Source organism: Poecilia reticulata, linkage group LG6 (assembly GCF_000633615.1).
Source record: "Poecilia reticulata strain Guanapo linkage group LG6, Guppy_female_1.0+MT, whole genome shotgun sequence".
NCBI classification, from domain to species: domain Eukaryota; kingdom Metazoa; phylum Chordata; class Actinopteri; order Cyprinodontiformes; family Poeciliidae; genus Poecilia; species Poecilia reticulata.
The window spans coordinates 21715714-21741563 of record NC_024336.1 but is presented as its reverse complement, the minus strand read 5'-3'; the positions used below and the strand labels follow the sequence as shown (position 1 = coordinate 21741563).

The following is a 25850-nucleotide window of genomic DNA, read 5'->3' as shown; positions in this document are numbered from 1 at the left end:
CGTAAGACTCCTTATTGCCCAGTGAACGATCATTCTACTGTAATATACGTTGTATAAAAACACAAATATGTATACTGCATATACAAATTGTATATATATATATAATATATATATGCATCCACAATATCCGTGAGGATTCCATCATGAAAAACCTGCATTGCAATCGCACATGGCAACGACACTGACAGTGGTAGACGTGAAGTGGAGTCATGAAAGGATAAAAAAAAAAAAACCTTAATAGAGAATAACTCTTTGAAGCYTGAGCGCTGAAGACATTATGGTTTGCTCACATCCGAGCATACATCAATGTCAACTTGCCCACACGTACAACTTTGCTGCCGTATGTGGTCAAAACTGAATAATAAAGGAACGTGTTCCCAAACACCACTCGGCATCCACCTACATCCCAGAGCGCGATCTTAGAAGAAGATGGAATAAAGTATAAACCGAGGAATGGATGAGAACTTTGCCCTACAAGGACTCTTGCTGGCCTGCGGGGCTCAACATAAATGTTTCAAAAGAAATCCGTGCTCACCGATGCCATTTTCATGCTCTTGGTATCAGTTAGGACCAGGGAATTCAAACCGCTGCGCAAAGCCGTGCAGGAGACATTTCTTCATTCGTGTACACAAACCCATACAAATGAAATCCCTCTGAACAATCTGAGAATCTTTACTAGTTTGAAAATAAAGTCCATCCTTCTGCTTTTCAGCAAGTAACTTTAGACGCACGATGGATTTTCAGCTTGCAAGTGAGCCCGTATTTTCCTTAAATGTAAAGTCACGCAGGAAATGCAAGAGTCCGAGCCACGTTAAAAGACAGTGCCTTGTGTTAGGCCTTGTGGGGACATTTTACTTGTACATCAACCGACTGCGGCATGCTCAATCTGTCTGTGCTGTGATCAGTTCAGCAAAAACACTGAACTGAACTGAACATTCACTCCAGCCCCCAGCCGCCCACCTGATGTGCCGTTATTTCTGCTATGTATGACTGCTGTTCTTCCATGATAGTTATTWAATTCTCATAAGGCATCTGAAAAAAAAAGAAGAAGCAAACATGATTTCCGGTTGAAAACATCTTTTTTTTTAATTTTTGCAAATAGCACACGGAGGGCGGCCTGCCCTACCTTAYGCTCACTGCATACCAATGACTGGAGTTTGCGTTTTCTCTGACGCAATTTACCCTTCCAGCTCCGTCACAAGCCTCTTCATTTTAAATTTGATGTTTAATGCATAAGGTATGTCTGGACGAAATGAGACGGGTGGAATAAGAAACCATAAAAACAACATCGCCGTCCGGGTACGCCTGGTCCTTGATGGACTCAAGAGTTCAGTTAGAGTCACGAAGGAGCGGTCWACCAATCAGAAACAACGTGAGGGCTACGTAGTGATTAATGGATTCTCTATAATCTCATCCTTGGAAGAACTTTTCACGTCAATTGGCATCTTCCAGGTCAACAAAACAGGACCGTAGCGACTAGGCTAGTAACATTAGCTCGTCAACTTTGGGAATTACGTTCTTCTTTTTCCAATGATATCCAGAATTTGGTGGAGCCGTCCAAACGGATCTGGACAGAGCGAGCTCTTGTAGGTGAATCGGTGAGGTGTGTGAGGTGAGGTGTGTGTTTGCCCTACCACCCGCCTCATTAGAGCCGCCGGAGGTTCGAGCAACACCCGCTGATTGCAAAACAGCAGCCTACTGACGAGGCGTAAATGAGTTATGGCCATTTATTCTAATCAAGAGCAACGCCAACCTCGTTCCGTGTTAAACAAACACTTTATTTCCCCCCAATGAGACGGCCTGACATTTGCTCCCCTGGGCTGCAGTGCTGCAGCCGGCCTACAGCTATGATCATAAGTTAGCGTCTTTATAATGGACCCGACGCTCCGAGCAAGCTGACCTGTTAGACCCCGGACTGCTTGACAGCAGTAATTACACATGTGAGCCATTCAAATGAGCGTGATTAGCCCATAACAAGCTGGAGGAGTGAAAGGAGGTGATTAGACAACTGCAGGCTGATTCATCCGCCAGTCGGGGAAACAAGCAGGTGAATATTTGGGCTGCATTTTCAGCAGTAACAGTTGACGTTCATCTGATGTTTATTCTCATGGTGGTGAGGCCAGCCTTAATGAGAATCCTAAATTGTAAAAAAAATAAAAAATAAAAAAAACGTTTTTGCCATTTTTAATTTCTACCGAGCGTGCACGACGGCTCGGAGAAAACGGGGGAGCTTTTACGACATTATATTGTCTCAGGCAGATCAGAAAGTGGAAATCTGCAACACGAGTTGGGTTTAGGTTGCTCACTAGTGTTTATTTCAGCCTCACATTTAATTTAACCACATGCTTGTGTTGTCAGCAAAGCCCTCAAGCTACTCTCCAAAGCCCGAGGATTGCCCTCTGGCACTTTCCTCTCCGTTTGCAGATAAAGAACCACGAGGCTTTGCATATCAAAATGTTACACTTTCATCCGCAACAATTTTACAGCGGCAGTCAGAATTTTACATACACTTCTGACTCGCATTGGCACAGAACATGCTGTGCGAGTCTGAATTTCAGATAGGCGTCTTATCCAATTCACACACKGTGAAAATTAGACATACACACTCAAAAACGTGCACAGGCTGACGCGAACACATGAATGAATGCATCAGAGCGGTCCTTTTCATCATTCTGCATGGATATTGGACCACTCCTATCGTCAGGAATGGAAAAGCTCATTTGAACTTGTCGACTTCCTGTAATTTGTCCAATTTGAAACCCATTTCGATGTGCTTAGAATAATGTTTTTATTTAAGCATCCTGTTGAATTTCCGTCTATGGTCGTTTTTTGATTTGCTTTGATGCCAAAGAGTTTCAAGGTTGTCCTCCCTGCTCATTTTTCCACCCACTTTGTGCAGTCCGCCTGCATCAGTGGCACCACTGGCAACAAAACGGAACCTCAGTAGGTGCCGTACGACTGCAGGATGATGCTGAGCGTCTGAACAAGCAGAGTATAACTCACTCTGACTCTACAGCATCACTTTAAATAACAGGTGAATGACTGAAACTTTTACCCCACTGGGTATTTAAAAAGGTCAACGACACCAAACACACTGAAACTGGGTTTGGGACAGATTTAAGGAGTAACATGAATAGGCCTGTCTTGATAAATTTTGCTAGAGGATAAATTGTCCCAGAACTTATTGCGATAAACTATAATATCGCTGTTGTTTTGAGACCATTTTCAAGAAATATAATAGTAATAATGGCACAATAACGCAAGAACACGTTCTCAAGGATCAATAACATTTAAATTCTGACGAACATTTAAAGACTGGAACTGGAAGACATTTTAAATATCCAAAATAATTAAAGAAAACAACAGAAACAGCAAATAAAATGAATTATGAAGTCTTTGTAAACAAAATTATCTTTCTAAAAGGTGCCAGCTGAGACCAAAACACCAAACAGAATATTTTCATCATTCGGGTTTTTGTAAAAATGGAAAGAAGAGAGAAAAACGATAAATCAAGCAAATGAAAATGATTGAGTTTCTTTTAATTTATCACGCGATTAATTGATTATTGTTCATTGTGACAGGCTTAGACATGAAGCTTGTGGCATCGGTCTGACCTCAACCATGTTGTCAGTAAATCATAAAATAAAAGAACAATGTTTATTTTTACCCAAACATTCACCTATAGGAAGCAAAATCATTGAGGTCGTTTGTCATTGCAGACTGGAAAGCAAATGTCTTAAATGTATCATTAAAAGCTCCAAATGAATGGCGAACCTTTTGCATGAGATCACGTCCAGCCTGGCACCAGGTCGAGCCAATGAACAGCGCACAGCTGTTTCTAACTTTTGGTACGATTTCATCACGTGTTTTGTTCGACTCTTGTCCCATTTGGATATTCATGAGTGGAGCTTTTGCAGCAGCTGCCGTCTCTCCTGTGGGTGTACAAATACTTAATCGCCTGTAACAGCATACATTAAACATTTATCGACAAACTTTTAACAGGCTTCCCAGGATGTGTGATATTTAAAGGCGAGGCTGAGAGCCTTACAGTAGCTGCAGAGGAACCGGGCTCTCCGGCTTTTGGCGCAAGCCCGTGTGTGACTAATGTCGTCGCCCTGGACATCGTTTAGAGATTAGCGGCCCCAGAGGTTAGCGATCACTAAGATGCATCAGTGAAAGCTAGCGTTCCTGCATTCTGATGCTAAACAAACACACACACACACACACACACGTGCGGTAATGATCTTTTCGCTCAGCTTGAGAAACATCTCCTGCGAGCAGACCACATGCAGCAACCGCCATCATTAATAACTTAATAATGATGTACAGTAGTCTGAAACTGAAATGTTTGTGCAAGGACTCAGTTTGAAATCCATCACGGGGGTGTGTGTGTGTGTGTGTGTGTGTGTGTGGGACGCTCATTACTCGTGTGTAACAGATGAATTATCAGTGTAAGGCCTTTCGCCGGCCGCCTGTCACCGCATTACCGTCTTGACGACGGTTTTTGGGTGAAGGGCTGCCGGTGGCGGCGAGGGCGTTAAAACGGAGCGCAGGGACTTATCTCCCTGGCTGTAAAAATGATTTTCTGTCTCTTCAGGAGGCTTTGCCAGAGCGCGCGCGTGTGTGTGCGGGGGGTATCAGTGATCTGAGAGTAATTAAGATACGGGCTCACATCACACGCGGGGGCTTTGCATGTGGTAGACGAGCAGATAAAGTTAAATGCGAAATAGTTGAGTTTAAAAGGAGGGACTTTGATTAATTACAAAAGCCCTCAAAGGACGGCGCAGCCCCCCCTAACACCCCTCTCCTCCTCCTCCTCCTCTCTCTTACGCCATCCAAGTGGAGCCGCTCCGCCGCCGATGACCCCAAACACCTCGGCTTTATCTTCAACAGGCAGGTTATCTCATTAGCTGCCGACGCTCAGCCATTCATTTGCGGCGCTGCTCTTTGTGCGAGACTCAAATGTGTCATTATATTTGTCTCAAGCTGTTCCACGTAAAGATTTTCTTTAACGGCTGAGGCAGTTGCGTCCTCCGTGGAGTCTATTGAGTTAATGACTCATGCCTCCAGTTGTGTTTTAAACTTGGGCTGTGTGTACATTTTCGTCGCTAAAAAGCGTTCATTACTCGGCCCCCTCGGGGGATTTATTACCCTGAAAACATCTGTTCGCATCACGATCATACATATCAACGGTAAAATAAGATACATCTTTGAGGATAAATGTACGGTGAATGTACGATTGGCATCGGCTCGGATGTAAACGAAAGGATCGATACAGTTCTCACACCTGTTCACTGAGCACCTTGTTAAATTTAAACTCAGAACAGTAATTGATATTAGCTTAATAACAAAAAAAATATGCTATACAATGATTTAAAAGATATTTGTTTTTTTGGAACAGAATAAGCAGAAGTTGTGAAAACAGAAGTTAAGCGCTTAAGAATAAAAATACATTCTTTCATTTAAAGAAAGCAATTCCAGAAAAGTATTCAGATTTACACTGATGCTACTGTGACGGTCTGCCACCATTAAACACACTGAACTGTGGCAAACTGTGAGAACCTCATAGGGTCAGTGATTCTTGAGAATAGGGACAAAATGGGTTTTAATTTTCCCTTTTTTTAATTATTTCTCAACCTTATGTATGCAAATATGACAAATAATGTTTTGGAAATGTAAAGATGCTAAGGTGCAGGCTCCCAGTTGCAACATTTTTTAAAAATTAAATTTTTAATTGACCTGACCCAGAACTTTGTCATCAACATCTGACAAAAATAAATATAAAATGATTTTTAAAATAACCTATTAGTGATATTTTTACTCAGTTTTACAGACAAATGCTTCTCAAGAAACAAAATAAATATTATTTAAAACAAAAATCAACAAAAAGTCCATCTGACAGAGTTGACAGTGCATGACGGAGTTGGCACAGAACTGAAGGTGGTGACAAACTAGTGAGTAAAATTAAAAACTTGACACATGTGAAGTAATGCAATTTATGTAAAATACATTAAAATTAATTCATTGCACATTTAAGTGAGATTGATCTGATCGTGAGAACAATCCCGTTGATATGGTCGTCGGAGTTACTGATGTGGCGTTCAGGCCACTGGGTTTATACCCCTAATTGAGCTCAAGGTTTGGGTTATTGTTTCCATGACAATCCAAATGTTTCCCTGACGACGCCGTTAGCTTTGGTCACATGTCTCAAGKTGGGACTTGCTGAAGAAACACCTGCGGAGACGATAGGGCTGCAGAGTAGGCGTTGGAAAGATGAAATCTGTTCGGTGTCGGTTTTTCATGTTTAATGTAGACGGTTTACTATTTTCTCAAACCACACGTGTTTCCTCGCTCAARAYGTTCACGTYGCCGTACTCAAAAGAGTGTCTCTTGTCCTTGAGATGTAAGCTGACTCTTGRCCCGATGACTTGGCTCTTCTCTACACCATCGTCYTGTTTTGTATTGTTTTTTCTCTCCAGAACATTCCTTGCTGCACTGCATCTGCACGGCTGAGTTCATGTTCAGGAATTATCTGTGGACTAATCTAGTCTCAGGTTTTCAGCAAAATATCTCCAAGAAACAAGAGAAGAAGTCCAGTTGAARAAGAAGTTATGTTGATCTTGCAACTTGTCTAGATGAGTAGACAAGTTGCTGAAAGAAATAAAATATATAAAGGTGTTAAAAACAACTATCCGAGTCATACACACAGTGTCTAAAATTCATTCTGACACAGGAACTGAAATGCACCATCCATCTGTTAATATCTTCTAGTGGCGCTAAAGACTATTTTGTATATGTTCAGTACTACAGCTGGTAGTTTAAAAAAAAAAAAAATTTTAAACAGACTCAGCAAAAGAAATGAGAACAACYCGCATCTTTGTGACAGCCTGCGGCGAACAAAGGCCCTAAAGATCCAAGTTAAAAATACCTTTTTCGCCAGGCTGACACTACAAGGGTTCATCAGTTGAGAGGCTTTTTAGGTTTGAATCATTTATTGGACGGAGTTAAGCAGCTTAACAAACAGAAACATTTTACGAAAATGGCGAGACACTGGGACCGAAAATTAATGGTGGAGTTCCCAATGAAAATAATAATAATAATAATAATTTTAAAAAAAAACTCAGAAGATTTTGCTGAAGTATTGATCACGTTAAAGGATTACAAGAATTGCAGAGAAATGAGGGATGACTCAATAGTTAAAACTTTAAAAATTATTTAAAGCTCAGCTCTAAGACAGCTGAGACTTTATCAGTGGTGACGCCRAGAGAGGCGACTCTCAACTAAAACTCAAGCAGCATTTACTTTAACTTAAATTAACTCAATGCAGTCTATTTGTATTTACACACGGTTTCATCATTTTCTCCATGTGTATATTTTCCTGCCTCCGCCATCAGACTGCTCCTTCTGAAAACGTCAGCTCAATAAGCGATGCGGCTGGATCCATTTTGTYAAATTTTGACTCACCTCCTCGTGGAAGACGATGCTTCAGCTTACAGTCCAGGGAACCGCGCAGGAAGCAGCGGCGGGACAAAGTAATGAAATCTGCAAAAGACAAAAAGCCGGAGGATTCGTCACTCTTCGCGTTCCTTCACGATGAGGCGGCTTCCTCCAGTCACAATGAGAGCCGAGGCTTCCGACGCCAAACCTTTTCTATTTTATTTCCTTTATTTTACCAGGTAAACCCCGTTGAGATCCAGATCTCATTTTCAAGAGGGACCTGGGCAGAAGTCTGYAATACAGAATACCTCCACAGCTTCTACTGCTGCGTTCACTGAACTGTGTGTAAATTTATGGCAGATATTTTAACCGTAAGGAAAGGAAGGAAGGAATGATACGGCTTATAATCAAAGGGATAGGAAGGAAGGAAATAAATAGGACAGGAACTAAGGGTAGAAAGAAGGAAGGAAGGAAGAAAGGAAAGAAGGGAAGAAGGAACTAAGGAAGGAAAGAATGAAGAAAGGAGGGAAGGAAGAAAGGAAGGAACTAAGGAAGGAAGAAGGAAAAAAGGATAGAAGAAGGAAGGCAGGAAGAAAGGAAGGAAGGAATGATATGGCTTATAATCAAGGGGATAGGACAGAAGGAAATAAAGAGGACAGGAAGGGAGGGAAGAAAGAAGGAAAGGAAGAAGGAACTAAGGAAGGAAAGAATGAAGAAAGGCAGGAAGAAAGGAGGGAAGAAAGAAAGAAAAAAGGAACGAACTCAGGATGGAAGGAAAGAAGGGAGTAAGGGAAAAAAAGGAACAAGGAAAGGAAAGAGGGATGCAAGGAAGGGAGAAAAGAAGGAAGGAATAAAAGAAGCAATGAAAGAAAAAAGGAAAGAAGAAAAGAAAGGAAGGGAGGGAGGAAGAATGGAAGGAAAGGAAGGAATGATACAGCCTTTAGTCAATGAGAGAAAAAAAGTAGAAACAAGAATATTTTTTGTGTGGAGTTTTTCCGAACTTATCTAGAGTTTTTATCTAGAGCTGAGAAAACATCCGTCACATTCCAAACGTTTCCAGACTGAGCAGTAACTCGCTCAGTCCCACTGCGTCGTTTGAAGTTTGCCTTTCAACATTAATTTCTCCTGGTTTAATCACAACACACCCGCTCCAGTGACAAACTCTTACTCGCCGGTTGTTGCCTCTCACAGGTGACAAATCCTCCCTTCATGCTGCCGAAAGATACCGAGGCAAGCCGGAAAAGGGGCGGAAAAGAGACAGTGAGTGAATAAGAAAGAAATTCTGCAGTCCACGAGAAAAGGAGGAGGTGTAAGAGCTCTGCACTGTGCCTTCAAGATGATATTTCACCGTGCACAAACAGGATGAGGCTCACAGAGAGAAGGAAGCATCAATCTAGCCGGCACCAATCATAATACGACTACTTTTTTTTTCTCCCTCTCTTTTTTTTTCTCCTACCCCCTCCCTCCAAGTTTGCTTTCTGGCATTCAATCAGGACTTTATAAATCATTTTGGGTGATAAATTGTTCGCCTGCTTAGTCCCCAACCAGCTCTGCTGCTGAGAAATGAGGAACTTGATGGTGAGTGTGCATGAGTATTTTCTCTTTCTTTCTCTCTTTTTTTTTTTTTTTKGTRTGTGTGTGTGCGTGTGTGTGTGTCTTCTGCTTCGGAGGCGTCATCTGCCATCTGGCCTCAAAGTACAGGGGCCACATGGTGGGAAAGCAAATGTCACCGGTTGGGCCAGCCAATGCCGAGTCCTGACAAATGACGTCAGGAGAGGCCCACACTCTCACCGCCCAAATAAACAACCCGGCCACATGCTTCAATCCCTTGCTGACCCTTCCTTTACCTTACTGTCAGTCGCTCGCAACGATGACAGTGACAGTAATCTAGGAATTAAAGCTTACACTGCCAGGCCTTGAAGACAAAAGTCTCCGGAAATGAGCGAAAAAAATAGCATGAACAGGAAGATGCAGGAATGAGACTTATGGTCCGCTACAGTCAGATTATCCCTTAAAGACAACCGAAATCAGGTCCACAATCCAGATTGAGTAACTCTCGGACGTCTAAGCCAGCAGCGGCAAATCCAGTGACATTTAAGTATCAATCAGCTGAAATGGCAATAAAACGCTGATCGCGATCCAGTGAAATGGAGCCTCACATCTGCCAAACAAACATTATTTCAACGGTAAGAAGATTAGATAAAAAATTTTTAATATATATTTATATATATCTTGTAGCTTGGATACCATTCCCTCGTGCTCCGGCATGAACGTCTCATAAAGCGATGTGCTCTGGTGATGAACAATGAACCCTGAATACGCAGGCTGATGCCGGATCCGATTCCGAGCACAACTCTGAGGTTAATTTCTGCATTTATCTCAGCCATCACTCTGCTGCAGAGAAGCAGCCGAAGCGTAAAGGTTCCAACACTTGCCACGCAGGGAATAAACCGTCGAAGAGAAGAAAAAAGAAAAAAAAAGAGCTTTATTTCAATTTCAGACTGTGGACATGGAGGCATTTTGAACCCGTTAAAAGCGTTGGTTTTAAATGCTCGCGTGGCATCTGTTCGCCCCGCTCCGCCGCCGCTAATGAGTTCAACACATCCGAACAATGCAATGTCCTTGCAAAGAATTACTATTGCAGCAAGTGTTTGCTAAGTGGGGGCCTTTAGCTTTTAATTACACATTATGCACCAAGCCCCACATACTGTATTTCTTTCCCTGCACTGCAGCAAGACCGTTGGAAATAAAACAGACAAGAGGGGGAAAAAGTTCAGTATGGTTTAATAGCCACGCTGTAGATTTTTTTCCTTTTCTTTTTTCTCCAGCTGACATGCCTGCCCTTGTGCAGTTGTAGGAGTCGGTTTGTATTTTTCAGGATGTCTCAAAGCCCCACATGCTGCAGTATATATATGGTGAGTGCAAGGAACAAAATCGCAAGGAACAAAATCGCAGTAAAAATCGCAGTAAAAAAACAAAAAAACAACACTGGTTTTACCTTCTATGAATATTTCTTGAAAGGCTACATCTACCTATAAATACAGAAAGGTGCTGGATAGAAAACAAACTAATTTCATAATAATTGGGTGATTCAAAAATCCCTTGCCAGGGGAACTGGTGAGGAAAGATTAGAAAAAGATGCAAAGTCAAATGAGTCAGACTGACTTTTTTATGAGAAATAAATTCAAACAAAGCTACATTTGAACAGCAAAAACTTTGAGCCATTTACTTTAGTAAATATAAATGACGGAAGTACAGAAAGTTAGTGCCAGCTGTCGCTCCATCAATGTTTCCATCCAAGACAGAGATGCAGATTTAAACGCAGATTCATCAGGTGAGCAGTGGGAAATAGTGAACAACAACAATGATAGTTCTGTCCAGAATAGAGACACGGCGAAACGATGAAACACGGAGCTTTGACTACGTTTAATAAGAAATAAAGATCAGAGAGGACACTCCAGGAAAGAGACACAGCTAAACACAAAAGCACTGGGACAGGAATGGATTGTAAGAAAATTAGGGACGTAGGAGAAATATGTAGTACTCCTTTTAAATGACAGTGTTTTATAGGACTTAAATTCATAAAATGAATAATATTTAGCTGCTAAATCAGTGTTTAATACTGATGGATGCATACGGTTGGACTTGCTGACCTTTTGTCTAGTGCCAGCAGAGACCTGTGATACAGCAAATACGCTTGTAATGACAAATTACATGGAGAGCACTATACAAGTGTTGTGAGACATTCATATCCATATTGCAAACTTGCAGTTATCCGGCTGCCAGCGGTGGATAAATTACACATTATCCGCAAAGTTCCTCTGGATCAACCCGCCACTCCAGCCGACTCCCTTCCCCGTAGCACGGCGCACAGGCACACACCTCCGTACTCTGCAGCGTGCACTCCGGTGCACACGCACTCGCGCGTGCAGAAGCCACCGCACCAGCTGCCATACGCAATAAAGAACCATGAGGACCTACTCTATTTTACACATCCGCAGGGGGTCAATAACTCATTAGAGCCAAGAGGAGGCAGAGGCAGCTGAGGGAGATGACGTGGTGGGAGGCGGTACCGCTCGGCTTGTGTGCCCGTTCACCTGCAGATACCGGCGTGTCATTGTGAGGTCACGAGGACGATTCATGACTTCATTAGCGGCGTTTCATGAAACACACCGGGGGTGTTTCCGAGTCTTAGTCTGGGGATAAATTGGAATTGGCCCGCTTTTGTTCTCCTTCCAGGAATATTTCCCTCCAGTTGTGCGATCCTCGCTTCTCACCCCGTCTGTACTTTATTTAATACCCTCATATTGCCTGTCGTGAACCCGCGTCCTCTTGAAGTGCCCCATATTGAGGTTACTTTGAGGTTAAAACAAATTTCTGCACATCGTGCCACCGCGCTGACTTTAATAGCATTTCCCCCCCTTCATAGAAGTATTTGCACCGTAGACTCGTCAGAATAATATTATTTCCATCTTCAGCTCGCACGATAACCTCAATCAGTTTAAAAAAAAATAAAAATCAGCAATTTTTCTTCAATAAACCGGAATGAAATCGACCGCTGCGCACCTTTGCTTCTTTTCTTAACAAGGCTCGGCTCATCTCCTCTGGAGGAGAACTCATTTGTTTAATCATCTCAATCACTGAGCGGGGCCTGACTAAATATAGAAAACAGAAAACAAGCAGCAGTGTGGGCTGCATTAGTGTACACAGCGGACAATCTGTTACTGTCAGAGCATCAAGTGCAGGAAAATATGGCTGCGTGTGTGAGAGCCCACACGAATGTCTAAAACCTCATCAGACAGTGTTTGTGCGTGTGTGTGTGTTTGGGTTTGTTTTGGGTGCTTGCCTCTGTGTTCCAGCAACGAATACCCTTAAGAACCTGTTTACAAAATTCATCCTGTTACACAACCCATCAAATCCCAAAAGCCTTAGAGTTGGTCAAGTTTAACATGCAAGCAATTATTATTTGGGCAGACAGATCGAGGATTTGAACGCAATTTAGTTTTTTCTGCAGGTCACGGCGACTTGTTTCTTCTTCGTTTTTTTGTTGTTGTTGTTTTAGATTCTAGCGTCAACTGCATGAGCCTTAAACGCCACACCGCCTCGGCACAAACACACAGCAGAAATGGCAACAGAAGGCGTTCAACCTTTTTGAGGACGCGTGCACTAATTACCTGATGCACGACCCTAATCCATAAACACACAAACGGAGTAATGAAATAATCTGCGCTGCTCTGCGTCGACGCCATTCATCCAAAATCACCTTGGAGCTCAACCTTGGGAGTCTGCGCTTTTCACGGAGTGTGTCGGTGCCTGGCGCCGTGTCATTCATCAGATGGCGGAGCAGCGCGGCCGCTCGTTTCACGGAGGAACGCGGGTTTGGAGCTGCGGTTGATGTCTGGAGACGGAAAAGCCACAATAACTAAAACAAGAACACGGATAGCTTGATTTTTTTATTGTTTGGTTAGCAAACTGYTTTGCTTAAATTGCAAACTAATAATACAGCAATTAGATTGTGTGAACACAAAACTGTGACAGAAAAATACATAACCAAGAAATTGGCCAAATTTGAGAATCTGCTGGGGTTTTTTTTGTTTGTTTGTTTGGTAATATCTTTCACAGGTGGGATCTGATATAATTTTTCTTCTATACACATCAGCCATCGTGCTTCAGATGAATATTTTTGGGAGCTTAGGAAGAATTTGATCATGGTTCGATTCTTGTGGTTTGATGCATAAATGTTGAGTTTTGTAATTCCTTTTCTTTTCTGTTAAATCGTGAACTACCACCTCGAAAGAACCTGCAGCACACGTTTTTATGTATTATTGTCCTTAACATAAAAAAGGGGGGATTTGGTGAAAATCACAAACATTATGTCAGACCTCTATGAAAATCCAACACTGATGTCACCGGTATCCGTCAGGAAAAACTTGATCGGTTCATATCCGTGCATCCGATTTAAACCCGCTAGCCGCCTMGATGGTTGCTAGCCACTTGTAGTTTTCAAGCTGTTTCACATTAAGTATGAAGAGTTACTGTACGCTACAAACAGTGAAAGTGGTCACTTCAGCCCGTTTTTTAAACATCTCATTAAAATGACTTTCACCAAAGAATAGGTACAAAAAAAAATCCATCATCAGTTTGCTACTGTACCCTTTTAAAACGTTTAAACACCTTAACACCAGATAATACGAAAAGAACAAAAACAGTACCTATCTGTGGTGTGAAAAAATAAAAAATCAACTCCTGAGCTATCAAGCTCAGCAGGCCTGCCTCTGTTTGGTGCCAACCTCAGGAATATTTAAATGCTCTGATGATTACATAGCCCCTGGGCCTGACTGCTCAAACTGAACACTGGGTGTGCGCTGACATGCACGGCATACACTAATGGGACTTCTGACAGCTCAGTGCATTCAGCCCTAAAAAAAATAATAAATAAGTAAATAAAAAAAAGAAAGCAACACGCTGCACCGTGCCAGAGGGGACCAGAGGCTGGGGGTGTGAATGTTGTGAGTCGGCTGAAGGTCTGGAGAGCAGGAGGCCAAAGGTCTGACTGCTGCAGCATCTAACACGTCCATCAGCCAGACAGCTACACCTGTCAAAACTGTCCCAGGGCAAAGCAGGGGTCCGCGTCCTGCTCGTTTGCCCGCAAATTAAATAAGAGCAACGGCTGCAGTGGATGTGCCACACCTCATCCGGAGGGGCCATCCATTTTCGCCGGTCTTCACTGGCACGACTCCCGAGCCGATTCATCAGAGCAGATAAACCCGTTGAAAGCGSYGGCGCTGTCCGTGGTGCTGAAGCATCTCCGAAAGCACTTAGAAGTGCCTGAAGCTCGTTCGCTCGGCGTGAGCGCTCCGATATGCGAGGCCGAATCCAGACACGGCGGCTCCCCGGGGGCCACAGCTGTCTGCAGGCCTGTGGGAGGCTGCCCTGCCGCCGCAGCACAGGRGAGGAGGAGGGGGGGGTGGGGGCGTGTGCTTTTCATTGATTATAGTTATTTTGGAAAATGTCAGCGGATTGGTGTAGCCCAATGATGTTGACCTTTACAGCCATTCAGCAGCGTAACASAACAACGCAGTTCATGAGACAATATTGATTATCGTTTGTCGCCGATATGAAAAGAGCGCTCCTGCACATTTTTCAYGTCAAAACATTCCACACCTTTCCGGAGTCGGGAGTTTTTCCCCTCACRTCCTTTCAGACYGTTTGTAAGGCGCAAATACAAAAGTTTGTCCCATGGATTTTCATGGTCAGTGGTCGGATGAATGGATGAGGAAATGAACGGATGGATGGGATGATAATTCTGACTTTTTTTTTTTACCCTGATCGCCCCTCCGAAGACCTCACGGTGCGTAGCCTGTCCTTCGTCTGACCTTCAGCCGACCTTCCATAAGCGAAGGAATTTGATCAGCTCTGCCTCTTTTAATATTCAGCTGATTGCAAACATCTAAACCACATTATAAGCACATCTTCTCTGACAATTCTCMCAGCTGTCTTTATTTCTTAAACACAGACCTACCCACATTTCTTTTTTTTTTTAATAAAGTGAGAATATGGTCAATGTTATCCAACTGATAACACAACACSACATGCGTCAGGACTCACAGAGCTCTTGTGCAGTTCACGTGTTTCTCATAAGCTATTTTTCTCGGGAAGCGGATTAGGAATCCGCAGGAGACGAGAACAACCTGTAAACCACGACCTTAACGTTTTCAAAGCATAGCAACATTTATGAAATCGGGGTCATTTCAGACAGGTTTACTTCAGCGTTTTTAATGAATTGAGCTTCATTCAAGCATTTTATAAAGTGGTTTTATTGAAATTTTTATATTTTGTGAAAATTACTCCTGTCCCACTCAATGTCACAGCAAACTGTGGATGGATGGATGGATGGATGGATGGATGGATGGATGGATGGATGGATGGATGGATGGATGGATGGATGGACTGAGATTTGTGGAGAGATGTGGCATTACACGGAAAACGTGCAGAAATCCCTAAAGTTGTTCTCATATTTCCTTTTTATATATTCATCTCAATCAGGATTTTTTTTTTTTACTTAAATCAAATTCTGCTTTTCCAACCTGCATAAGAATAATGTGGGAAATACGTTATAAATAAATAAATAAATAAATAAATAAATAAATAAATAAATAAATAAATAAGCAACAACATCTCCTCAGGGTCAGATTAAAATACGAGGAGAAAAACAAAATATGCAGCAAAACTTCTTGTTCCATTCCCCTGGACTTCATGATATCTCAGGTAAACTGCAGACGCTGTTGATCCGTCCTGGAGAGAAAAAAAAAAAAACTCCAAGCACAAATCTAAAGTCGAGCTTCAGGGAGATACACCGCCTACTTGGACCAGAGTTACGCATTGAACAGCTCCCCATGCACACGCTGAAGCAAGGCAAGCAGAGGAATTTCAGGGTGCAGAAAGGACCGCTCCTCTCCCTCTCCCTCTCTCTCTCTCTCTCTCTCTCTCTCTCTCTCTCTTTCTCTCTCCCTCCTCTCTCTTTTTCTCTCTGCATCCGATTTTCCTCTCATCTCGCCACTGCTCTGTGCTGAGAAAAGGGGGGAGGTGAGGACGGGTAGGTAGGAAGGTGGTCTTGCAGTCGACGAGCGAAAAAAGGGAACATGAGTTTGCTGAGGAGTATCTGCAGCGAGAGGGGAAAAAACCTTTGCACAGGAGCCCTGCGGATCGGTAAAGAAGGGACGAATGACCACTCTCTGCTCGGAGTCCGCCGCTTCAATTGTTTAACTTGTTGATGCAACGTTACAGCAGTTCTCCCTTTTTTTTCTTCTTCTTCTTTTTACCCCCTCCTCTTCTCTTCAATCGTCTGGCTGCAGTGGGCAATAGATGGCTGGCGGGATTGCAAATATTCTCTTCCGAGGATTAGTGTTTTATTGACTTCACCGCGGACGCAGATTAATGATGGAGCTTCTCTATGGTGGGTCTTTTACTTTTCTTGGATTTATTTCCAAAGGGAGACAGAGAGAGGAATAAAATCCCGGTTATTGTTGGATGAAGATTTGGGAATCTAATTGATATTCTGCCGCAAAGAGTGGGCTTTCTTTAACACAACAGTTAGAAAAGACCGAATAGGCTCGGTAGAATAAAAATAAGTGATTGTTTTTTTATTCCCCCCCCCCCCTTTTTTTTATATTCTGTTTCGCTGAGCTTTTCTCTCTATCTGCTCTTCCTCCTGCAGATGCAATCTATCTCTGAGCCCGTAGCACTGTGACAAGCGGAAAAGGGTCGTTTCAAAAAAAAAAAAACAAAAAAAAAAAAACACACACACACCCCAAAAAAATCCCACTACAGGTCAGCATGGCAGCAGGTGTAGCGGCATGGCTTCCCTTCGCCAGAGCGGCGGCCATCGGGTGGATGCCMGTGGCGAGCACCCCGATGCCCATTCCTCCCCAGGACAAGAGGAAAGCCCAGGACGGACTCATCATCCTCAACGTGAGCGGCACCAAGTTCCAGACGTGGCGGACCACGCTGGAGAGGTACCCGGACACGTTGCTGGGGAGCACCGAGAGGGACTTCTTCTTCCACGAGGAGACCAGCGAGTACTTTTTCGACCGCGACCCCGACATCTTCAGGCACATCCTCAATTTCTACCGCACGGGCAAGCTGCACTACCCGCGCCAGGAGTGCATATCGGCGTACGACGAGGAGCTCGCCTTCTTCGGCATCATCCCCGAGATCATCGGGGACTGCTGCTACGAGGAGTACAAGGACCGGAGGCGCGAGAACGCGGAGCGGCTCCAGGACGACGAGGAGATGGACATGAACAACGACGTCGCGCCGGTGAATCTGACGTTCCGGGAGTATCTGTGGCGGGCTTTTGAAAACCCGCACACCAGCACCCTGGCGCTGGTGTTCTACTATGTGACGGGCTTCTTCATCGCCATCTCGGTGATGGCCAACGTGGTGGAGACGGTGCCGTGCGGAACTCTGCCCAACAGGTCCAAGGAGATGTCCTGCGGGGACCGCTACGCGCTCGCCTTCTTCTGCTTGGACACGGCGTGCGTCATGATATTCACGGTCGAGTACCTGCTCCGCCTGATCGCCGCCCCCAGCCGCTGCAAGTTCATGAAGAGCGTGATGAGCGTCATCGACGTGGTGGCGATCATGCCGTACTACATCGGCCTGGTCATGACCGACAACGACCAGGTGAGCGGGGCGTTCGTCACGCTGAGGGTCTTCCGCGTCTTTCGGATTTTCAAGTTTTCCCGGCACTCCGCGGGGCTGCGCATCCTGGGCTACACCCTGAAGAGCTGCGCCTCCGAGCTGGGCTTCCTCCTCTTCTCCCTCACCATGGCCATCATTATATTCGCCACGGTCATGTTTTATGCAGAGAAAGGCTCCACAGCAACCAAGTTCACCAGCATCCCCGCAGCCTTTTGGTACACCATCGTCACCATGACAACACTGGGGTAGGTGGATATATCACGCAAGTTTCTGAAAGCTCCCCCCCCCCACCCCCTCAGAGCTTTGCAGGATGCTTAGGTGAAATATTGTTACATACATGTGCAGTGGTGATTCTTGCCTGAATGCCACTCAAAGGATAAGCGACTAGCCTAAGGGGGGAAAAAAAACAAAAAACTTTTTAGAAACATTAACAACCAAAAACATTGATCTGATATGAACTATTTATGTGTGTACGCATTGAAAGATAGATGTTTATTTTAACAATGTTTATGAGAATAGAGAGAATCTTTTTTTTTCCATAAAGAGGTTTCAGAGGTTTCACAGTCTTCATTTCCAGTCAGTGTGCAAGAAATCCAGCCTAAGTTTGACCTTACTGTGATTATCACCAAGGATTTAAAAGTTTTCGCTTTCCAAACCGTCCTGTTTCTACAGTTTAAAGCGTTATTAAGAGGATGCCACACAAGATCTTTGCCCATCTCTATGAAGCGTTGAGTAAAATCCACTCACAACATGTTGCTGCACACTGCCTCTCCAGCTGGCTAAACGAAGGATGCTGCAGTTCAACTTAAAATACCAATAAATCTGATATTTTAATRAGTGAAACACAAACATTGCATTACAAAGTGAACCGTTTTAAAAACTTCCAAGATGTTACAAGAGGCACGTTTGTCAGGCAGCCTCAGTGAAACGACCAGAATCAGATTGTTATTCTTGTTTCTCTACAGAAAGTGACAAAAAGGTACGATATTCAGCACAACTATAAAAGGTTTTGCTTTAGTGTACATAAAAAAGTTAAACAATATATTTTTATGTAAAAAAAAATTCTGAGAGCATATGTACAGTTGTACTGATCAGCTGTGTTATTCTATCATTTGAAATATTTGTTACTTTCCTGTTGTATACGAAAGTAATGCACAACATGGTGATGTTGTGCATTTTGCTTTAACTTTTTATCAATTTTTACCAGGCAGCTTCGTTGTACAGAATTATTTTTAATACTCTGATGGATTCAATAATGATTGGGAGTGAAAATAAGCAACAGAAAAACATAAAATAAAATCCCCTCTGGGCCGTGACTCCCCGGGCAGAGAGCCATATCACCTATATTGAAGCCCTGCCAGTGCTAATTTAATAATTATCAATCAATCAGGTTTATTTGTATRAAACGCCTTGTTGCTGAAATGTTCTAAAGTGCTTCACAWCRGAAAATACAAAGTCATCAACAACTGAAACGCTGCATTTTACCAAGAGCCGTATGATGATGCCACAAACTGAACTTGACTTCTTTTTCCATTTCTGTTTGGAGGACAACAGGACCAATGACTCAGAGGAAAGTATTCAACCCCTGGTGAAATAGTCTCTTATTAAAGTAAGAAATGTTTTCATGTAAAAACCTCTACAAGTCTAAAATGGCGTCGCCACAAGATTATTAGAGATCATTAAGCTGCCCACCAAAAACAAACMAAAAGAAAAACCTTCTGAAGGCACCTTTACTGATTGGTTATGCTGCCGCAGGTGTGCGCTAGGACATATTAAAAAGTCCTTGAGCTGTTCCCGGCCAATCACGGTGCTGCTGGCGGATCCGCCGCACACCGTCAATGAGGCCGAACCCATCACCGTGCTGAAGGTCAAGCGTCGTCCCTGCCCGCTTTTTTCAAGGGTCTTCTGCGGATCGCTTGTAAAGCTCACAGCAACGGTTCAGGGTCCCCATGAAAAATGATAATACTAATAATAAAAAAGTAGATCTCGTGAAACCAAGAATGTAGACTGTCGTAACCCAGCTGACAAAGACAGAAAAAGAAAAAAAAAAAAAAACTCCCTGAATTCCCAGATCTAAAGAGCAGTAGGGATTAAAGCGAATGCAAACTTGTTGGTGACAAAGTGCACTCAGAGGAAGCCGCTCTCCTCTCCCCCCCTCCTCCTCTGCTCTCTGCCTTCTCATTCATCCTCTCTCAGCTCATTTTCCTTTTCAGCGAGGTACAGTAAATATTTGAATGCTAATTTCATGCCCATGCACAATGTCAGCAGCTGCTGTGTGCTGATGTAGCATAAAATAATTAAACACCGTTAAGACGATTACATCACATTAATTTGTATTGATGTGAGCACTCAAGTGCTCGGGTCCTCGGTCCTGAGATTATATTAATTATATCGCAGCCATTTTGGCCTATTATACTTACCATTCGCTGCACGAGTGAGATATCTTTCCCAAGATGCTACCAAAAAAAAAAAAAAAAAAAAAAATCACCAGTTGCTTTTTTTCTTTTCACTAAGTTGACCAGAAATCACAATTGCAGATGTTGGAAGTACAGGCGACCGGCTGCCTTTTCACTCACTGCTGCAGAACTGAGCGCAACCCCCCCACTCTCCACTCCCCTCCACATCTTCCATCCCCCTACCCACTCCATCTCACTCCTGCTGCTGCTGATGACACAGAAACGAGGTCCTGTTGAAATAACGTGCTCATCTCAAAGTCCCCCCACATCACAAATCAAACATGCAAAACAAATTCCCAGCAGTTGTGTGCATTTATCCCCGCACCGCGCTCAACACTGAGCGTGAACAAGTGTCCGCGTGGCAGGAATATCCCGGACGTGACAGGTTTTTGGCTTTTTTGTTTTGTTTTTCAGGGCTGAATACCAAAATCCCTGCACCTTCTCTTATTTCCCCACCCCCCTCACCCGCCCCACGTCTTCACACCTGCATTGACGCAGCTCCGCGTCTCTCTCTCGGTTCCGCAGGAAGCCTGTGTGGTTTTTAAATATTACTGCCATCATTCAAGGTGTTCTCTGTCTCACTGGCTTCCTCCTATGCGCTCCTATTATGTGGGTGACACTGAGTTAGTGGACGTACTGTCCTCTTAATGGCACATACAAATCTTCTCTCTGCTCTCACTCAATACCAGTCAGACTACAACTCACCCTCCTTAAATGACCAGTGAGCACATAATTAGTAATATGCTCRGTCCGCCGTCTGTGGCTCGGCGTTGTGCCGGACATGCCCTCCATTTAGATTCAAAGCACAGATGAAAGACGAGTTGTGCAAGAGGGCTACATTATTTATCTTACRGTGGGCGCAGCGAAGATATTCACCGGGGTTCGGCTCGGAGTTCTCTCCTCCTTTGTGCTGCTCGAGATGGATTTGAAAGAGATGTTTTGTGCGCCGGAACAAAACTGAGATGTCCTTGGTAATGGGGACGTCTCTGTCACTCCATTGTGAGCYGCGACAGCCGGCTGACAGATCTGCAACATGAACTCGAGCTTTCCAGTTGGTGCAGAATGCTGCATAGTGGACCACCGCTGGAGCAGCCTGAATGAGCGTCGCTTGAAAAGCAAAGTGGGGCCTCTTCTCTGGCGCGATCGTTTTCTGAGGCGCGTTAGCGGTAAAACGAAACGTATGCAGGCGCGTTCCAGTATATTGGAACATAATCGAGCGGGATCCTTTTTCGGTGACTCGATTTAAAAAGCRAAAGTCACGTTAGGGCTGCGACTAATGATTGCYTTAGTTATTGATTAATCTGTCGATTATTCTGATGATTAATCGGATAAAAAGTTGGCAGATTCTGCAGCTTTTTCATTGAACCACTTGAAAGARATGCTCTAAAAACACACAAAATACACATTTTATTGCTTRAAATGCAACATATTAGCATTCCTGTAGTGAACACTTGCATATTTGTAGYGAAGAATGTACCTACAGSTTAAAAAAAACAAAAATTTGTCAGACAAACTTGTGAAACGCTTAGCCYTTTCCACTCGACTCCACATGAACACWCTCTGGGGATAATCTGTTGATTTATCAATTAACCAATCTTAAAATCAACATGTGCATGTTTGTTGTACAGTTTTGCTTTAATTGCTGCTCTGAATAGGTCGTTCTTTCAGCAAATGGCCTCTTTTTGAATCTGTGTACTCCAGTTAACAATTAATCGAATTCTAAATTAGTTCACGATTAATCAAATTAATCACTTCCGCCACAAAGTTGTACTATGTAGACTCATTACGCACACTGTGATTTATAAATAAAGATTAAAAACACACGAAAAAATCTGTTTTTTAATCAGAAAAGTCTAATTAGAATTTGCACATAAGACCGATGAAAAACATGAACCTCCTGAAAATTATGTATATGTATTGTAAGTACCCTTCCAGCTCCTAGTCAAGGCTACTTTTACATGAATTACTGCGTCAATGCAGAGTGGCATGGAGGAAAACAGCCTGCGCCTCTGCTGAGGTTTTAAGGAAGCCCAAGTTGCTTTATTAGCAGCCTTCAGCTGCTGGTGCTGTTGTTCTTTTTCTTTGCTTTGACAATGTGCCGTAGATTCTGTTTGGACTGTAAATCACAGTGATAGCMTGGTCGTTAAGCTAAGGTAATGAGCAAACAGCCTAGGAATCAAATGGGGGACAACTGCATTGAGCACTGCAGCCTTTTCCTACAGTACATCTGCTCTACCACTAAGCCATGTAGTGCCCTTCTCCCTTGGTCAACCGGTATTTCTGGTTACTATTGCAGCATGAACACTAAAGAAGATCCCAAGCAAATCAGAGAAAATGTTTTAGAAAAGAACAAGTCAGGAGATGGATCCCGCTCCCCCCCAAAAAAACAACCTCAAATATATTCTGGAGTTCAACTAAATCCACCAAAAATGGGAGGAATATGACCCATTAAAGTAAATTTGACTAGATCAGACTGAGTACAGGAATGACTGTGCTGAAAGGAGTTAACATTTATTTTCCAGCAAGACAACGACGCGAAGTAACCAGCTAAAGCTACACAGACATGGTTTCATGTCTGTGTAGCTGTGTAGCATGGTTTCAGGGGGATGTTCTTTGGTGGTCTAGTCAAAGCCCATAGAGAATTGGTGCATTTACTTCAAACAGCTTCTTCAACCTGACAGAGCTTGAACAGATTAGCAGGGAGAATGGAGGAAAACTGCAGTCTGCCTGAAACTGTCCACACAGACTGCAGGCTGTGACTGCGTTCAAAGACCCAGGCACTGTATGCTGACGTTGAATGGAGGAGATATTTATGCCGTCACTTATTTTATGCTACATATTTTTATGTGTCAGTTTTCAGTTTGTCATTAAAAGATTTTTTTTTGTGCATCTTTTTTTGTCAAAAACGCCAAATTTTGTTGATCATAATTGACTTGCAAAAACCGATAAAAAGGGCAAACCATCCAAGTAGTTCAACACGTTTTGTAGGCAGGGCATAGTACGACTTCAATTTTTAGCAACATACGACAGAAATGCGGTGACTTTTCAGTGATTTTCTTATTTATTAAGATGCACCTGAACCATGCAACCTGTAGAGCTGAATTAATTGTCTGTATAAAAAAAACAGATTGAGAGAATATGCTGCACTCTCCTCCAGCAAGCAAAGGAAATGAGGTGTTTTGGTGCTTTGTTTCAGAGTCCAGGATGCAGAAAAACATCAAGCAAATAGCTATTTAGACTGATACGAATGAGTTGGTCTTTTCATTTAGCTGCGAGTAAGCTTTCTAAAGACTATCAGCGGCGCCAGTGACTGAAACCTGCACTCGAAGGCGAAGCGTTTAGATTTCTTCTCTTCCTTTCCGAAGGCTGTTTCGTGCCAGCACGGTTATCGTGATCCATTTCCCCCTATGTATATTTTCAATTTCCCATTTCTCCCACCCCATGGAAGCAAAGACAGTGGCGGGCATTCTCTCCCCCGCTGATGGCCCATTGATTGTGCTTAAGCAGACGTGCAGACATTGGGAGAGGAGAGCGGGGGGCTCCTGCTCTGAGGCACTTGGCAGGCAGCCTGAATGAAAAGGGAAGGGTGCCTGGAGACCAGTGGAGAATCAATAGCTCTGTGCAGCTGCATGTCATGCCTCTGTGTGTCTTCTGCTCTATGCCACCAAACACAGGACAAGACCCACTTATCCTACCCTATTTATCGAGCCTAATCTCCGCGGCCGCTTTTTGGATACCCAACAAAGAGGAATGTGCCTCTGTCGAAACGGATCTGCGCCGATTTTCAAGCAAAACGCTTGACTGGGTGCAGAATAGGAGATTTGTATCTGTGGTGTTTTGCTTTGCGGCGCCCTTTGAAAAAGCCAGGCTAAAGCTTCATCGSCGTCGTCGTCATCGTYGTGACGTAGTTTTACACCGGCTGTTTGGATCCCAATCTAAAGACATCGGAGCTTATTAGGCTGGAATYGGATGTTGCRGTGTTTTCATGCTCTTATTTTCCCTGGATGATCCATGCGGTCAGGGCGAATTAGCTGCAAAGGGAGTTTTCGGTGCTTCAGATCTTTTTAAGTGATTTAAGGTGTAATGGAGTGCACTGCTGAGAGCAGCTGTGAAAACGGCGGAAGTCAAGCGCAACCCACAGGGGAGGAGGACTGGGTTTATTCTGGAACATCGGCACGCTCGTTCCTCTGGAACCACACAAACATCGCCGCTGATAGACACAAGAGGTCTCAGCTTCTGACAAGAACATGTTTGTTTCAAACACACACACGCACGGAGACACTGACACGGTTTATCTACCCCTCTCCGTCTCACATCTGCTTACTCTGAAAACGGGGAAATCTCAGTAACAGAGATTTACAATGCCCTGATTTAAAAAAAAATCTTTTTATGTAGTTTGTGTTATGCTTTTTTTTCTTTAATTGCAGTTGATCGCTGTGAACAAATGTTTATTTCTGTTTATGGAAAAGTAGAACATGGAGTCTAGAAATCTTTCCCGTAACGATCGTTAAACACTGCTACCACACTACGTTTATAATGTCTCCCAAAAGTTCACATCCTCTCATAATGAAATTAGACGGGATGTTAATTTTAACCTTTCAGTGATGCATTTGAACAGTTCTTCTTCCATTATGGGGTGATGATACAACAAATTACGTCAAGGAATGTTTAGAACAAGATCTTGGGAGTCAGATTTCAAATTTCTTGTAGATTTCCTCAGACCCATGCACACACCACCACTAAGACCTGGATAAATGTCTCTAGAAGACAGATGTCTACGACATACTTTTGTTCCCACCAAACGCGTTTTGAGCATCAGGTGCGTCTGATTTGCATTCAAAGTCTATGTGGAGCGTCGGACGTGTCAAATGCTCCAAACTGTTCAAATTGCTCGAAACGTGCTGCACCATTAGATATTTGATCACTTGGCAACCAATTGGCATTTGGTTGATCTTATTGGCTGGTTTGAAGCGAAGTCTTTTTTTTTTTACAGATTTGAGGTTGAGGTCAATCAATCAATCAAATTTTATTTGTATAGCACATTTCAGCAGCAAGGCATTTCAAAGTGCTTTACATAATTAAAATAAAAACAGCATGTGACATTAAATAAACAGTGAGAAAGAGAAAGAGATTTTTTAAAAAACAAACATTAAAACATTAAAACCCGCACCCCTTTGGGATTCTAACCCTCAGGGACTTTAGTCAAAAACATCGTTTGACAAGGACTCCAACCTCTAGGTTTTAGTTGAAACTCCATCAACTGGGACTCTAAACCCCATAGAACTTTAGTTAAACGTTGTTTAACTGGGACGTTTTCCGGGGGGCTTTACATCATTAAAACGTAGAAAAGAAATAAAAAGAAATTAAAAACATTAGACATAAAAACCCGCACTCTAACCCTAACTTAGCCATAAGCAACTCTAAACAGGTGGGTTTTAAGTTGAGATTTAAAAGCACCCAGTGTTTCAGCTGTTTTACAGTTTTCTGGAAGTTTGTTCCAAATCTGTGGTGCATAGAAACTGAATGCTGCTTCTCCTCGTTTGGTTCTGGTTCTGGGGATGCAGAGCAGACCAGAACCAGAAGATCTGAGGGGTCTAGACGGTTGGTACAGTAATAACAGATCTTTAAGGTATTGTGGTGCTAAAYCATTCAGTGATTTATAAACTAACATCAGTATTTTAAAGTCTATTCTCTGAGCTACAGGGAGYCAGTGTAGGGACTTTAAAACTGGTGTTATGTGCTCTATCTTCCTGG

The 25850-nt window shown here is 43.2% G+C and overlaps 1 protein-coding gene across 2 annotated transcripts in view; it reads left to right on the top strand.

Moving 5' to 3' along the window:
* Positions 1–15593: 15593 nt before the first annotated feature.
* LOC103466333 (potassium voltage-gated channel subfamily D member 2-like) overlaps positions 15594–25850 on the top strand; it is a 73030-nt gene continuing 62773 nt past the window's right edge. The window contains exons 1-2 of one of the 2 annotated variants that reach the window (XM_008411833.2): positions 15594–16393; positions 16655–17885. In XM_008411833.2, coding sequence (XP_008410055.1) covers positions 16774–17885 — 1112 coding nt within the window. In that variant the 5' untranslated portion in view covers positions 15594–16393; positions 16655–16773. The remainder of the gene's footprint in view (positions 16394–16654; positions 17886–25850) is intronic. The other variant, XM_008411835.2, reaches the window with a different exon arrangement.